The 17696-nt window shown below is 43.2% G+C and overlaps 1 protein-coding gene across 2 annotated transcripts in view; it reads right to left on the bottom strand.

Moving 5' to 3' along the window:
* Window positions 1–17696, bottom strand: part of cers6 (ceramide synthase 6) — a 184978-nt gene that overhangs the window by 96708 nt on the left and 70574 nt on the right. For both annotated transcript variants that reach the window (XM_039757541.1, XM_039757542.1), the window contains exons 2-3: window positions 17294–17399; window positions 7578–7708 (exon numbers count right to left, since the gene is read on the bottom strand). In XM_039757541.1, the coding sequence (XP_039613475.1) occupies window positions 7578–7708; window positions 17294–17399 (237 nt within the window). The remainder of the gene's footprint in view (window positions 1–7577; window positions 7709–17293; window positions 17400–17696) is intronic.

The raw sequence follows: 17696 nt of genomic DNA, 5'->3' as shown, positions 1-17696 counted from the left end.
GGAACAGGGGAGAGTCCCGAGGCTTTGGAAAACATCTTGCATCACCCCAGTCCCAAAGGTATCTCATCCTGGTGAGCTGAATGACTTCCGGCCTGTAGCTCTGATGTCACATGTGATGGAGACAATGGAGTGGCTGCTGCTTCACCACCTGAGGCCACAGGTCCAGCGCACCCTCGACTCCCTGCAGTTCGCATACCAGGAGAAGGTGGGAGCGGAGGATGCCATCATCTACATGCTACACCGATCCCTCTCCCACTTGGACAGAGGCAGTGGTGATGCAAGAATTATGTTTCTGGACTTCTCTAGTGCCTTCGACACCATCCAGCCTCTGCTCCTTAGGGACAAGCTGACAGAGATGGGAGTAGATTCATACCTGGTGGCATGGATTGTGCCATTGTCATATTTACAGACAGACCTCAGTATGTGCATCTCGGGAACTGCAAGTCTGACATTGTCGTCAGCAACGCAGGGGACTGTACTTTCTCTGGTCCTGTTCAGCCGACATACATCAGACTTCCAATACAACTCGGAGTCCTGCCACGTGCAAAAGTTCACTGACGACACTGCTATTATGGGCTGCATCAGGAGTGGGCAGGAGGAGGAGTACAGGAAACTAATCAAGGACTTTGTTAAATGGTGCGACTCAAACCACCTACAACTGAACACCAGCAAAACCAAGGAACTGGTGGTGGATTTTAGGAGGCTCAGGCCCCTCATGGACCCCGTGATCATCAGAGGTGACTGTGTGCAGAGGGTGCAGGCCTATAAATACCTGGGAGTGCAGCTGGATGCTCTGTGAAAGAAAGGACAGAGCCTAATATACTTCCTTAGAAGGCTGGCGTCCTTCAACTTCTGCAACAAGATGCTGCAGATGTTCTACCAGACGGTTGTGGCGAGCGCCCTCTTCTACGCAGTGGTGTGCTGGGGAGGCAGCATAAAGAAGAAGGACGCCTCACGCCTGGACAAACTGGTGAGGAAGGCAGGCTCTATTGTAGGCACAGAGCTGGACAGTTTGACGTCTGTGGCAGAGCGACGGGCACTGAGCAGGCTGCTGTCAATCATGGAGAATCCACTGCATCCACTGAACAGGATCATCTAAAGACAGAGGAGCAGCTTCAGTGACAGACTGCTGTCACCATCCTGCTCCACTGACAGACTGAGGAGATCGTTCCTCCACCACACTATGCGACTCTTCAATTCCAACCGGTGTGTAAACATTAACATTATATAAAGTTATTGTCTGTTATACCTGCCTCACACTCTCCACCTTGCATTTTTTAACGTGCACTGCACTTTTATTGCTCTTTAATTAATATTGTTTTTTTATCAGTATGCTGCTGCTGGAGTATGTGATTTTCCCCTTGGGATTAATAAAGTATCTATCTATCTATTATATAGTGCCTTTCCTATCTATCTATCTATCTATCTTTGAGTTTTCCTATTCCTCTAATACCAGACGACTAGAATTGCAGCCTTCACCTCTGATGACTGCCTTGTTGTCTTTACGAATGTTAAGGGATTTTATCTGACAACAACCTTCTCCTGAACACAATTAAGACCAAGGAGCTCGTTGTGGACTTCAAGAAAAAGAAAATGGACATCAAACCACTCTACATCAGAGGGGACTGTGTGGAGAGAGTGTCAGGTTTCCCCCTTCCTGGGAGTCCACATCATGGAAGACCTGTCCCGGGGTGTGAACACAGCAGAGCTGGCGAAGGAGGCTCAGCAGAGACTTTATTTCCTGAGAGTCCTCAGAAAAAATAACATCCCCCAAAAACTGGTGGTGTCCTTCTGTCGCTGCTCTATTGAGAGTATCTGTGCTGCTGCCTCTGCGTGGGTTTTCCAGCTGCATAATAGCGCAGAGGAAAACACCTTAGCGGATTGTAAAGACTGCCCGGCAGATCATCAGCTGCTCTTTACCCTCTCTGGATGCTGCACAGCTCTCACTGCCTCAGGAAAGCGGAAAACATCTTAAAAGACTCCTCACACCCTGCTCATGACGTGTTCCAACTGTTGCCATCAGGCAAAAGATATAGGAGCATCAAAACAAAGACTAATAGAGTGAATAACAGTTTCTACCCTGTTGCTATTAGGGCACTGAATGCCATCTAATCACCTCCAATGCAGCAGTGCAATAGATGACATCTTGTGCAAAAGTGTTTCATGTGCAATTAAGGTCTTATGTTAAATATTTGTGTTCTACCTTATTTCTTATTATCCTTTTGTAATTATATTTATTTATATTTTGACCTAATTTCATTGTATTTGTTACAATGACAATAAAGATATTCTGATTCTGATTCTCTGCCTGTGATTCATCTTCTATCTGAACTTATCTTACACTACATAGTACTGCATTCCTGTTTGCTTTGTGCAGCACCTCATGACAGTGCTAGCGGTATGAAGACCACCATATACCGTATATAAAAGCCCAGTTTAACCACGACACACCAATGTTGGGGTTAGCTGCCCTGCTGCCATCACTTGGAGTTTATTGTCTTGGGTACAAGGAATCCAACTCCTCTTGTATTTCTCTCTACCTCCCTGGCAGATGGACTTGAGATGTATAACGCACCTCGAGTGGGTAACTACATTGTCTGTCAGCTTTGGTGAACCTTCCTTCTTCCAATTCAGAGGTCACACCACACATCATCATCCTGCGTCTGTTCCTTTTCTCAAAACACCTCACCTCCAATTATTCACTCGTCCGTTCGCACTATTGGCGAGTGGCACTGGTGTGCTGGCGGCGTTCAACTGGTGGTCTGCCTGTGCTGAGCGGAAACAAAAGACAGGCGCCTGAAATAGCCCACTCGCTACAGGATTATTATTGAATATCAACACATTACAAAAAAAACACATGTTGGGTAATGTTTGTCACCAAGTTTCAAATAAGTCTATCAAAGGATTTTTGGGGAATGTACTTTTTAATGGTAGTAGGTTACCCTTAAGTACTGATATATAGAGATGCTCTAGTTTACCAGATACCTACTGACTTAGCTGTACTATCCTGCCAAATTCTAGCTTTTCAACTAAACAAGAAATAGTGAGTGAGTCAAACAATCAACTTTCCATCTGATATACATTAGAACAGTCTCGACGAGAACAGCCCATTCAGTTCTAAAAAAGCTTGCCAGTCCGATCCACTTAATTCTTCTAAAAAAATATCAAGTTGAGTTTTGAAAGTCCCTAAAGTCCTCCTGCCTACCACACGACTTGGTCACTAGTTCAAAGTGTCTATCGTTCTTTGTGTAAAGAAAAAGGTCCTAATGTTTGTGCGAAATTTACCCTTAACAAGTTTCCAACTGTGTCCCCGTGTTCTTGATGAGTTCATTTTAAAATACAAGTCTCGATCCACTGTACTAATTCCCTTCATAATTTTAAACACTTCAATCATGTCACTCTTAATCTTTTAAACTGTAAAGGCTCAGCTCTTTTAATCTTTCCTCATAATTCAACCCCTGTAGACCTGGAATCAGCCTAGTCGCTCTTCTCTGGACCTTTTCTAGTGCTGCTATGTCCTTTTTGTAGCCTGGAGACCAAAACTGCACACAGTACTCAAGATGAGGCCTCACCAGTGCATTATAAAGGTTGAGCATAACCTCCTTGGACTTGTACTCCACAGATCGTGCTATATAACCTAACATTCTGTTAGCCTTCTTAATGGCTTCTGAACACTGTTTGGCAGTTGATAGCTGTGAAGTCCACTATGACTCCTAAATCCTTCTCATAAGGTGTACTCTCGATTTTCCGACCGCCATTGTGTATTCAAACCTAACATTTTTACTTCCTATGTGTAATACTTTACATTTACTGACATTAAATTTCATCTGCCACAAATCTGCCCAAGCCTGTATGCTATCCAAGTCCTTCTGTAATGATATAACGGATTCCAAATTATCTGCTAATCCACCTATCTTGGTATCATCTGCAAACTTAACCAGCTTGTTACTTATATTCCTATCTAAATCATTTATATATATTAAAAATAGCAGCGGCCCTAGCACTGACCCCTGTGGAACACCACTCTTAACATCGGCAGTTCTGATGAGGTTCCTCGCACCATCACCCTCTGCTTCCTGTGTCTGAGCCAATTCTGCACCCATCTAAAAACATCACCCTGAACTCCCACTTCTTTTAACTTGATGCCCAACCTCTCATGTGGCACCTTATCAAATGCTTTCTGAAAGTCCAGATAAATAATATCATAAGCTCCACTTTGATCGTATCCTTTTGTTGCCTCCTCATAGAATTCCAACATGTTAGTAAAACACGACCTCCCCCTTCTGAACCCATGCTGACTGTTCAGAATAACTCCTGTCCTTGTCATGTGTTGCTCAATCTTATCCTTAATAATTCCTTCCATTAATTTTCCTGTGATGCTTGTTAAGCTTACTGGCCTATAGTTGCTTGGATCTGCCCTGTCACCCTTTTTATATAATGGGATGATATTTGCCATTTTCCAGTCCTTTGGAATCTCTCCAGTGCACAGTGACTTCCTAAAAATATGTGTCAAGGGTTTATATATGTACTCACTAGCCTCCTTAAGAACACGAGGATAAATATTATCTGGGCCTGGTGATTTGTTTGATTTCATCTTATTTAATCTGAGCAGCACTTCTCCCTCTACAATTTCCAAATCCCTCAGTACCTCCTTAGTAGTTGTTTTACCTCTGGCAGGTTATCCACTTGCTCACTTGTAAACACCTCAGAAAAATGTAAGTTTAGGGCATCTGCTATTTCATTGTCTGTATCTTTTAATTCCCTTTACTATTCCTGATGAACTTGACCTCCTCCTTAACTGTTCTTTTACTACTAAAATACTGAAAGAATCTCTTGGGGTCTTCTTTCGCCTTATCTGCTATATTCCTCTCCAACTGTCTTTTAGCCTCTCTGATATCCTTCTTAATGGTTGCCCTCATGTTCTCATAGCTCTGGTTCTCTTTGCAGTCATTAGTCTTATATGCCTTATACAGCAGTTTTTTCCTTTGCAACTTCTTTTTTAAATCTTTATTAATCCATCGTGGAGTTTTTTAGTTTCCTATTACTTCCAAATTTAGGTATGTATCTGTCCTGCATTACATGTAAAACATTTTAAACCTGTTCCACTGCTCCTCGACTGTCTCCACATTTAAAAGCTTATCCCAGTCTATCCTACTTAGACTTTGTCGCATCTGCTCAAAATTAGCCCTACTAAAGTTCAACTTAACAATTTTAGTCTTTGCATCTGTACTCTTACAAAATACTGAGAATTGTATTACATTATGGTCACTTGACCCTAGTGGTTCAATCACCTCTACACCCTCAATTCTATCCTGATTATTACAGAATACTAAATCCAGACAGGCTTCACCCCTTGTTGGTGCTTTAACATGCTGTGTTAACAAACAGTCGCTGATTACTTCTTAAAAACTCCTGCTCTTGTGCTCCTCCATCTGTAAGGTTATCCCAGTTAATATTTGGATAATTAAAGTCCCCATGACTATAATATCCCCTGTAAACTTGCCTTTTGATATTACTAAAAGATGTGTGTTGAAATTACTGTCTGAATTGGGTGGTCTATAACACACTCCTAAAATGAGACCTTTTCCCTAATATTTTCCAGGCGAAGCCACATGTCCTCACTAAGATGGGGCTCATCATCCAACTGAAGATGACTTACATTTAATTCCTGTTTGGCATAAACAGCAACCCCACCTCCTTTTCTGTTCTGTCTATCCTTCCTAAAAAATGTGTATCCCTCTATGTTACACTCATCCCCATCTTTGTTATTTAGCCAGGTTTCCGTTATTGCTATAATATCATAATTGTGCTCTGCTACATACAACTCCAACTCACTTACCTTATTTTTGATACTTCTAGCATTAAGGCAAGCTATTTTTAATGTGTTAATCCTTCTATCTTTACGTGTTTGCTTAAAATTTACATTACTATGCATTTTTATTTCTACACCATTGTTTGTTCTTCCATGTATAGATCTAAATCTGGCCTGTCCTAAACTCCCTGCCCCCATTCCCTAGTTTAAACAATCCTCGACTAGCCTACACATACGCCTCCCCAATACATTGGTGCCCCTCCGGTTCAGATGTAACCCGTCACGCGAACAGGTCCCATCTGTTCCAAAAGGAGTCCCAATGCCCCATGAACCTGTACCCTTCTACCCTGCACCAAGATTTGAGCCAGCGTTAAGCCTTCTAATCTCCTCAATCTTACCTGGACTGGCGCGTGGCACAGGCAGAACTTCGGAGAAGACTACCTTGTCAGTTCTGCTCCTCAGCTTGGTACCTAACTCTTTGAATTTGGATTTCAGAACTGACAGACTACCCTTATGTATGTCATTTGTTCCAACGTGGACAATGACAACTGGATCCACCCCCGCTCTGGCCAAGAGCCTATCCACCCTTCCAGGGAGGTCTCCCACCTGTGCTCCCGGAAGGCAACACACTGTGCGAGACTCTCTCTCTCTGGAGCACACCTGCGCTTCAATCCCCTAATGATTGAGTCCCCAACTATCACTACCTCTCTCTTTTTGGGAACTGGTTTTGAGGTGGCCCGTTGGGGCTCCTCAACCCTGCCTACCACCTCAGAATTATCAGAGTCACCGTCCAGCAAGGACATGATAATGGTTTGACACTTCTAATTCTGGGGTTGATGCCCCCGGACAGTGTGCACCCTTTACATTACACCTTGTGACCGTGACCCACCTATTCCTACCTGTCTGGTCTGGAATCTCCTCCCGCGCCACCTTAGGGGTGCACACTATCTCTAAAGGACACCTGGGCCAAGTCCGCCAATTCTCTATTAAAACGCAGGTCAGCCAACTCCTCCTCCAGTTCAGCGACCCTGAGCTTGAGGTGCTGGATCAGCTGGCATCTCTTGCAGATGTAGCCCTCATAGACAACTTTCTCTTCCAAACCATCATCTAAAAAGTCCAACATCCAACAGGACTTGCATTGCACTGGCCTCATTATTAAAATTTTATTTAGGATTAGTAAAATTGCCTTAACTTTTTTTTCTTAAAATTAAATGGCAACACTAAGAACAACTACAGTTATTTTACACCTTTTCCCCTTAAGCTCCTGTACTGTTCTCCCTCTCAGCTGCCTGCTCAACTTTGCGCTCCTCTTACTTATAAGCTCTTGACTCGCACTGTTTGTATTCCCCCGTATTAATGAACCCTTACGCCGTCGCCCGCTAAACTGTTCTACCTCTGGACTGCTAAGGACTGTTCAATCTAAAATAAACCAATAAATAAAAATTTACTGTCTTATCTGCTCTTACAGCCCCTTGTGCCAGATTGGCGTCTTAATGCTGGACGCTTACCTGTGCACCGCTGAGCCTGGCAAACAGGCTGAGACATTCCTGTAGATCATCTTGCACATATGAAGTATGTTTTGTGAATAAACCGTTTCCGCCATTCAAATGTTAACATCATTTTGACTCACCCTGTATTTGCATATATCTGTATTAGATGTGCATATGGACACTTTGTGCCTTATACAAGCTTATTGTTACGGTGTGCCTGTGATTTTTCATTTGGAACAAATGAGACGACCCAAAAATACTGGAAATTCTCTTACATGCTCTCGCAGAATCTAGACAGGGTGCTGGGCTTCTCCTGATTTCTTCGTTGTCGAAACCAGCGCTGAATAGTACGGACATCCCAGTCCAGCTGCTTGGAGAGGCCTTCTAACCGCTTCTCGTCTGGGTGCTGAAAGTAAAGAAATGCCCAATGAGAACAACGTTTAACGCCTGCACCGATATTCATTAAATAACACATTCTTGGTCCCATTTAGTCCGATTTGGGATCTTAGTGAAGTAAATCCTATACCAGCATGATCAGGTACAAGAAGAACCCACCCTGGATGTGCCACAAGTCCACTACAGGGCACTGATGCCCACAGCCACATTTACAGGGTTTACACAGGGTGAGTAATGAAGCACTGCAATATGGGAGTGAAGAAAAATCATGAGAAACACACACAAGCGACTTGCTGCTTATAATCTGCATGGGATCTCCCAAGATCTTCTAGTGTGGTATTTTCATTTGCTGTGTCCTTACTGTCCTGGTCACTTGGACTATTTCATACAGTATAGTAGTCCAACAAAAAGCTCATTGTGATCCATTGACTTGAAGAGCCAACATGGTTTATAGGCTCTTATATGGGCCAGCCAAGAGAAACAGGAGGACCGGAGAGGTTTGTGAGGATTGACCAGGACATATATGAGCTAGTGAGGACTCGGGTCAAAAGCAGTATTGGTCTAATAGACAATGTCTCAGTAAGAGGAGGTCGGCACCAGGGGTCTTCATGAAGTCTTTACCTCTTTGGTCTGGTGATGGATGTATTAAGTTGTGGGATCAAAGATCAATCCACCTGGTGCAGGCTTTGTGCTGGTGACACTGAGTTTTGTAGCACCAGAAAACAGGAAGTGGACAGTAAGTGGGAAGAGTGAGGTTTAATGATGATCGGGATTCAACCATTAGCCTGCAGGAAGAGCCACTGAAAAGCGTAGATAAGTTTAAATATCAAGGATCAGTGGTAGCCCAAGATGGAGAGTTAGATACAGAGATGACCCACAGAGTGCAGTGTGGATGGAACAACTGGAAGAAAGTATCAGGAGTGTTTTGTGATGGAAGAATTAAAGTGAAGGTTAAAGATGAGCATTTTAAGACAGTGGTAAGACCAGCAATGATGTATGGAGCTGAGACACGAACAGTGAAGGGAGCCCAGAAGTAAACATTTGATGTGACAGGAAAGAGAATGTTGAGATGGATGAGTGGAGTTACAAAAAATAGGACAGAACAAGAAATGAGAAGATCAGAGGTGCAATTAAAGTGGGAGAGAAATCTAAGAAAGTTCAAGAACGTTGGTTGAAGTGGTCCAGGCCTGTGATGAGGAGAGACAATGAACATGTGGGCAAAAGAGTGATGGGAATGGAAGTCCAGTGAAAGAAGAAAGTGAGGGAGGACAAAGTGGAGGTGGATGGATAAAGTAGAAGATCTGAAGGAAAAGGGCTGAGCAGTACGGAGAAGGAAGATGAGGTACATCAATGAAGACATTGTGTTGTGTAGCACCAGAAAAAAGGAAGTGGTGAGGAAGTTGGAAGAATGGAGGAGAGCTTTGGAAGATAAAGGATTGAAGATAAATAGGAAGAAGAAAACAGAATATGTTAGGTTTAATGATGATCAGTGACAGTGACGAAATGAGTGGATAAATTTAAATGTCTAGGAACAGTGGTAGCCCAAGATGGAGAATTAGATGCAGAGATGACCCACAGAGTTCAGTGTAGATGGAACAATTAGAAGAAGGTATCAAGAGTATTGTGTGATCAGAGAATTAAGCCAAAAGCTAATGGTAAGGTCTGGAAGACAGTGGTAAGACCAGCAGTGATGTATGGAGCTGAGACATGGCCAGTGAAGAGAGCACAAGAGAAGAAGTTGGATGTGGCAGAAATGACAATGTTGAGATGGGTGTGTGGAGTTACAAAAAAGGACAGAATAAGAAATGAGACCATCAGAGGTACAACAAAAGTGGAAGAGAGATCTAAGAAAATACAGCAAAGTAGTTTGACATGGTATGGACATGTGATTAGAAGAGACAAGGAATATGTGGGCAAAAGAGTGACAGAAATGGAAGTAGGGAGGAAGAGAAAGCGAGGGAGGACAAAGTGGAGGTGGATGGATAAAGTAAAAGAAGTTCTGAAGGGCCTGACTTGGGTGAAGGTGCAGGACTGAGCTGTATGGAGAAAGTTTATCAAGCACATCAAAGAAGAGCGGTGTTTGGGGGTGGCAAGTGGGGCGACCTGTCCTGTTTGAGTTGATTTGTCAAGTTACATTCTCCAGTATATATATATTTGAGATGCTTCTAAGAGGAGCCCTTTTAAAATTCCTCTTCAAGGTCAAATTCCGTACATGTACGTCTTTGAAAACATTCCATAGTCCGAATATTAATGCACAAAAACATGTATCGCTAATGATAACCAGCTGACATGACATCAACATGAGTTATGACTATGACATCCTGCATATCGAAACTCAGAGTACACTATAGATGAGGCCCTGCTAATTTCCGCATGACATCACATCGCATTTTGCACTGTTGTGGAATTGTCAAGAATTATGAATTGCACTTTTTGAATAGATTATATCGTTATATTTTGATAAAGTCTGCGTGTTATCTTGAAAAAACTTAGCTGAATGGTGTAATGAGAAAATCCGGTGTATGTTAACATCCATCCATCCATCCATTTTCTAACCCGCTGAATCCGAATACAGGGTCACGGGGGTCTGCTGGAGCCAATCCTGGCCAACACAGGGCACGAACCAATCCTGGGCAAAGTGCCAACCCACCGCAGGACACACACAAACACACCCACACACCAAGCACACACTAGGGCCAATTTAGAATCGCCAATCCACCTAACCTGCATGTCTTTGGATCGTGGGAGGAAACCCACGAAGACACGGGGAGAACATGCAAACTCCACGCAGGGAGGACCCGGGAAGCGAACCCAGGTCTCCTAACTGCGAGGCAGCAGCGCTACCACTGCGCCACCGTGCCACCCTATTGTTAGCATAGTTTATACAGTCCACACATACTGGTAACAATGTTTTACATAACCGGCCCCACGTAGGCCCCAAACACCCCTAAGGCCGCCTCTGGACCCCCACAGAAGTTGGAAAAGAAGAAGAGGAAGATACGGACTGGCTGAGTGTTTCATGATTCTGACCAGGTCCCCAGGGTTTAAAACCCCATTATGCAAAGCTGGTGTATTGTCTAGTATGTAGATGAGATATCAGAACAACAAGAACAACTTACTATTAGCCATTGCTTAAGGGGCCAAGAGGTTACTTGTTTCATGTCTTATGTGAGGATTCATGCTGATAATGGGTTTATGCACAACAAAGATTGTTGGATGGACTGATTCCCCCATCCATGGTTGGATCCTCCCTTGTGCTGGGTGCTTTCCGGATTTGTGCTGGTCCCCCGAACCCTGAATTGGACTAAGGGGGTTTGAGACAATTATAATACTATTGTCTGGCAGGTGTACAATGCATAAGAGAGCTGATTTCATGCAACCCACTATTTGCATGGTGCACTACAATTGGGATGTTCACCTTAACTTACGTGAAGGCCCCGTCACATTACACAGCCACTCCAGAAATTTTTAGATTATATTAGATTAGATCAACTTTATTAATACAAGAAATTGGTGTTGTCTCTCATTCTCACACTGTAGTAGACTACATCGGCAAATGACTTTGGGATGGCATTTTCAGGAAAGGTGCAACAGTGGTTTGGTCAACAACTTCTACTGAGTAGTCAGGATTAGGCTGTAACAGTACTTGTATTATACTGTACATGCAAAGCACCTTGGGAAGGCGTTCTATTGAACATCACAACGTTCTTGGTTTGGTCTCTAATAAACTGAACTACCTTATGACCGTGATGAAGTCCCTTCACCTGCCAGTTCTTATTTGAGTATAAACTAAATGCATTAATCCAACCATCCACTTTAAATGTTCTTTTCAGGGATGCTGAGGTCACACTGTATGTGATGTATAAGTCCACCCCGCAAAGGACGCGTATCCCCCCACTGTAAATAACATAACATTTTCAAATATAGCGTTTATACTCGCATATAAGTCGGGTCTTGAAATCCCGTGTGTTTTATAGTGGAGCCTTCCTGACATGGCACATAGCGTTATATCCCTGTCAACCTTACCTGCAACATGAGTGGAACATTACATCTGTAGGAAATCAACTTTCAACGGCATCTTTCATGTACAGTTAACAAATATTAATGAAACTTTTTTAATATGTGTTATGTTATATTACAGAAGCACACAAACGGCAAAAAGGTGAGGCCTTCAAAAAAAGATCCAAAAATACAAGCCAGAATGCTAACTGGCCTGGAGAATGAAAGGCTTAAGGCCTGACTGGGACTCAAAATGGAGGGTAAAGCTTAAAATAAAAAAGAAATAGCAAAGCATCTCAAAAAAAAAACCAAAAAACTGAAAGTCTGTTCCTTTGGGGTGAGAAACCACAAAAACTGGAGCAGGAGGTAGAGATAAAGTCTCAAGAATCAGGAATCAGATGTGGCGGAGTGGTTAAGGCTTTGGATATCAAACCCTGAGGTTATGGGGGTCAAACCCCACCACTGGCACTGTGTGACCCTGAACAAGTCACTTCACCTGTCTGTGCTGCCATTGGAAAGCCAAAAGTGATGTAACCAATTGTATCTCAAATGTTGTAGGTCGCCTTGGATAAAGATGTCAGCCATATATGTAAATATAAAAGAATCCTTATAATGCTGAAAATATATTAATAAAAAAGTTTTAAAATATCAAAAGATCAGAAAGAGGCTAAAAAGGTGTTTCCTAAAAGACAATCCTTAGTAAAGTCCCCAAAATACAGTGCAGACCTTAAACGGAACAAAAAAATATTTACCGTATATACTCGCGTATAATCAGGTCTTGGAACCCAAAAACTCGATCATAAAATCAGACCCCGACTTATACGTCATTCAAAAATACGACGCTTAATGTTTTTTTTTTTTCACATCTTCTTGCCTCCTCCAATCTTGAATCAGTTTCTCAGACGCATCGAATTTTGTTGCTGCAGCACAGTTACCAATTTCTTTCACCACTTCAATGACTTTTAATTTAAAACCAGCTTCATATTTTCTTCTGATTGAAACACAAATCAGTGCAAACGTCACTTTGGAATAGTTTGGGTATTACCGTGTGGTCACATAGGCACAATACACAGCAAAAAAAGGCAGTGTGCTCCGTGGTTACTCTCACAGGTGGGCGTTAGCATATCGTAATCTCTTGGACCAATAACGTGAGTTTTCCACATTCGACTTATACAACTGGCACCATACGGTAAAAATTAAGCCCAGAATTATCCGCGAGAGAACTTAAACGTACAGTAAGTATTTACGATATTTAATCCATTTCATGATCATGATGGCCATAGGCAAATCCAGCAGCATCAAGATTAAGGCATGGTCCACCTAACAGTAAATATATCAAAGTAAATTAAATTAATTTAAAACCAACAGATTATTTGGTTATAAAAGCTAACTAGATACAAAGCCAGCAGTTGCAGGGATCCCCCTTGGATGAGAGTTGAGAACCTCTGGCTTGCTAGGTGACGGCTCCACTTTAAACATAAAAACAAATTCAAGTTTGGGAGGTCGGCTACAGCACATGAATGTGGCTTTCAGATATCTGCGCTTGAGACCCTAGAAGTAAACGTAATTACTGTTCTCTGCCTGGTCCTTAAAACACTCGTTTTCCATTGATCCCAAAATAGTCCACATTAACTGCCAGCTGCAGTTACTTCCCAGGCTCACAAAGTGCAAAGTTAAAGTTAAATTAGCAAATCAGAATTTAAGGCCATGGCAATGCATAAGTGAGTCTGCTCAAGTCAGTACAATGAACACGTTAAGACCTGAGGCCAAGCCGGAACAATGGAGTTTAGTTAACAAAACACACACACACACACACACACACATAAACATATATAGTGGCAGACAGCCTTGAGTCCTTACCCAGCCCTGAGTATGGAAGGACTGGAGGAGGGGAGTATTTATAAGACCCTTTCTCCCCCGGACCAACAGAGAGCAGCCCCCTTGGTTCCCAGCAGGGCCATGGGTCATGAGCATGGAAACTCAACCCTGCTGGGGCCCGTGGCCTCCGCCAGGGGGTGTCTGGACTTTTCCAGGGCCCTATTTGGCAGCACTTGGGAGTCCTTCCGGTTGCCCTATAAACGGAGCCAGTCACCACCACTCAATGGCCGGAGTCGGGAGAAAGAGGAGAAAGCCTGAGAAGGAATGGAGGCGGAAGGGCTGGCGGCAAAGGAGGTTATGCTCTGTGGTTTTTTATTAGTTTTTGCATACCAGAGGTATGAGCGCAGGGTCAGCCATTGTACAGCACCCCTGGAGCAATTGAAGGTTAAGGGCCCAGCAGAGTAGGATCTCTTTTGGCAGTGACGGGGATTCAAACCAGCAACCTTCAGGATACCAGCGCAGATCCTTAGTCTCAGAGCCACCACTCTGCCCTAAGTGTCTGCTTATGGAGGACATTGTATATGAGATTAATGCAGACCACTTTGCAGAGATTTGTTTCCACTCAAGGGTCTTTTTCCGTTGATCTGTGTCAAAAGAGCCAAGCTGAGTCTACTGTGACTCCATGCTATATAATAATACAAAGTGAACAAATTCCAGGGGTTGAATACTTTTTATAGGCACTGGACATACAGAAAATTGTGTGTGTTTCTAAATGAGCCCTGCAGTGGACTTCCACCATATCTGAGTTTGGTTTCTACTTTGTACACAATGAAACCGATAGAACTGGGCTTATGATAATAATAATAATACATTTATTTAAATAGCTCCTTTACCATTGTGGCATCGGGCCGGGGCTGGAGCCCGGCCGGGACGCCCAGGAGGACCGGAGGTGGGCTTGTGCCTCCTCCAGACCGCGAGGGGGCATCCGCCCTGGTTACATTGGGGGCCTCGGGTAAAGGGCTTGGAAGCGTAAGCGTAAGCCAGGCGGCGCCCCGGTGCCTAAATATCCCTGGAGCCCAGCACTTCCGCCACACCAGGAAGTGCTAGGGGGAAGACGACAGGGGATGCTGTCCGGGAGCGCAGCCGGCACTTCCGCCACACTGGGGTGTGTTTACGGAGGAGTGCTGGGAAGCAGCTGGAGCCCATCCGAGTTCCTATTTAAGGGGCCGCCTCCCTTCAGTCGATAGCGGAAGTCGGGTGGAAGAGAGACGGAGCTGGAGAGAGGACTGGAGGCGGCCAGGAGAGAGGCATTGAGACTGTGAGGCCTGGACATTGGGGAAACAGTGCTGGAGGCACTGGGGTTTGTGGTGCACGTGACTTGTAAATATTGTAAATAAACAGTGTGTGGTGGAGCCAACGATGTCCGTCTGTGTGTGTCCGGGTTCAAGTCCACACCATGTTCAAGGCACTTGGCCCTGTGACCCTAAATTGGATTAGACATGCTTGAGTATGTTATGTTACATCATTATACCATAATATAATACAGGGTGGCACAGGGAAACAGGACACTTTGGATCAAGGTGTTGGCGACCCTGGGGCATCAGCTCTTGTTTAGGTTCAAAGTGACCTTGTTTAGGACCGCTTGCCATTAGTTAAATTGGATTAGTCGAGTGGTATGCAATGAGCGTTCGCTGTAAAAGCCTTTTATAAGAATGGTAATGGTATGACTGCTGCGGAAAGGGAATTTCGGCATCATTACCAGTTAGGACGTCATGATCGTGTCCCATCTGCTTATGCGATGACAACATGGGTGCGTAATTTTCAAAGAAACAGGTTCAGCCTCAAAAAAAGAAGTCCCCAGCTGGAGTCACTTTGTGTACTGCCCGACAGTTGATGGTAGGTATTCGATGATTACTTGGAACTGTGACATTTCATGCCCCGAGATCTCACCATTTGTGATTTTTTTCTGTGGGGACATCTTAAAAGCCAAGTGTACGGCAGACGTCCTACAAACATTGTTGAACTAAAAACGAGGACTGATAAGGAAATCGCCGGCATTCCTTTTGATTTGTTACATCGAGCAATGCAGAATTTGCACAACAGACTGTTAGAATGTGTACAGAGAAATGGACAACACCTTCATGAGGTTTTCTTCAAAACATAAAATGAATATTAATTACCATCATTAATTGCATATTCTGTACAATACATTTCATCATTAAATGTATTTTGTAATGTGTTTATTCGTGCATTGAACGTCAATTGAAAATTTCCCATTTCCCTGCACCACCCTGTATAATATAATATAACTAGCGAGCTCTGCCCCCTGCTCGCTTCGCTCGCCAACCCCTAGGCGGGGGCTATGCGCTAGCCACTTCACAGATCTGCCGCTCGCGTATGAGGGTGCGGATGTACAATTTAAACAGATTGCTATTTTCAGGGGAATTGTTACATATACATAATATAACTAACTATTTTACATTACAGCAAGTAATTAACCATAGTAAAAACAGTAAAATGTAATAATTTGAAAGTAAATTATATTTCATGTTGCGTTAGAGCTTTTGTTGCGTTATAAGATGTCATTCTCTTTGGCTTTGAAATTAACATGCAAATATTTTTTAAACTTACACTTTTATTGTAAAACTTAACTTTTCTTCAATATCAAATTGAATTGTGATTCTGTGTTTGGACTTACATCGTGACAACGCGACGTATAACTGCCCGTGAGTGAATATTGTTTCTTTCTCTCTAATAAATAAAATGACTTTTTTGAATGTTTGTCTCTGTGATTTGGTAATTGTCTTTGCAAAAGCTATTCTAACGAGAAACTGTAAACATTTTAATACGAATGGCATATCAAGATCTCCTTTGTTGTCTAATGTACTACATTACCTTTTTGTATACATCCTGCTTTCAACAGTAATTCGGGCAGTGGAAGACCGTACAGTGTTAACAGTTAGATATTCTTCGTGATATTGTAAGTTGATGTTTTCATCTTCCGCACCATCACCACCAACTGTTTCAGCATAGTCGATTGATACGCATTTAACCGATTTGCCGTGTAACCAATCGACAATTTTTACGTTACTTCATTTGACTTGAGGATGGTAGTGAGACCAGCTGTGTTATATGGGTTGGAGACGGTGGCACTGACCAGAAAGCAGGAGACAGAGCTGGAGGTGGCAGAGTTAAAGATGCTACAGGATGGACAGGATTAGAAATGAGGATATTAGAGGGTCAGCTCAGGTTGGGAGACAAAGTCAGAGAGTTGAGATTGCGTTGGTTTGGACATGTGCAGAGAGAGGAGAGATGAGGGGTATATTGGGAGAAGGATGTTAATGATGGAGCTGAAGCTGGGAGAAAATTTATGGATGTGGTGAGAGAGGACATGCAGATGGTGAAAGTAACAGAGCAAGATACAGAAGACAGGACGATGTGGAAAAAGATGATCTGCTGTGGCAACCACTAACGGGATCAGCCGAAAGAATAATATAATATAATATAATATAATACACAATAAAAGAAGGAACTTGTGAAAATCAAAAGTAAAAAAAAATTCTGGTTGCACTCTGATTAATGGAGACAGCCAACAAGTTACAGACATCAGAGCAACCATCTCTGAGCTTTAATGTCAAAAGTGGCATGTCATCCAAAAGTCCTAGTTGATCCGGCCTACTGCTCTGAGCTTATCGATGTCAAGTTACATCATGTTAGGACCAAAGATCTGAGAGTGCAAACCACTGAAGCCCCATCTCCAGTATCCCAGTCTACTTGCCTTAGTAATCGCGGTGAAGACCTTCTCCAGAATAGCATTGTGCTGGGCTTTTTGTGGTCCATTTGCTTGGATCTTAAGGCCTAAGGCACACGGTCTTGCTATGAACCTAAAAAGACAAAAGAGGCACAGCGTTAACACAAAGACTTACACATCTCATGCACAAATGTCCGTGAATCGGTTAACACGGAGGGTCCGTTTACTTTGATTTTGAATGCCATGCACACACACCGACGTGCAGAGCAGCTTTCATCTCATCCTGCTCTTCATGTAGAAACCTTCAGTAGGTCAAGTGCAGCTACTTTACTGTTTACAATAGTAAATAAAGGCAGGGTGCCCACTTGGCTGCAGGGAGCCCACTTAAATGGATTGGGGGGTAAGTTAAGTCACTTTTTTTATTCAATTG

Source organism: Polypterus senegalus, chromosome 6 (genome assembly GCF_016835505.1).
Source record: "Polypterus senegalus isolate Bchr_013 chromosome 6, ASM1683550v1, whole genome shotgun sequence".
In the NCBI taxonomy this organism is placed as follows: Eukaryota; Metazoa; Chordata; class Cladistia; order Polypteriformes; family Polypteridae; genus Polypterus; species Polypterus senegalus.
This window is presented reverse-complemented; position numbering and strand designations above follow the sequence as displayed.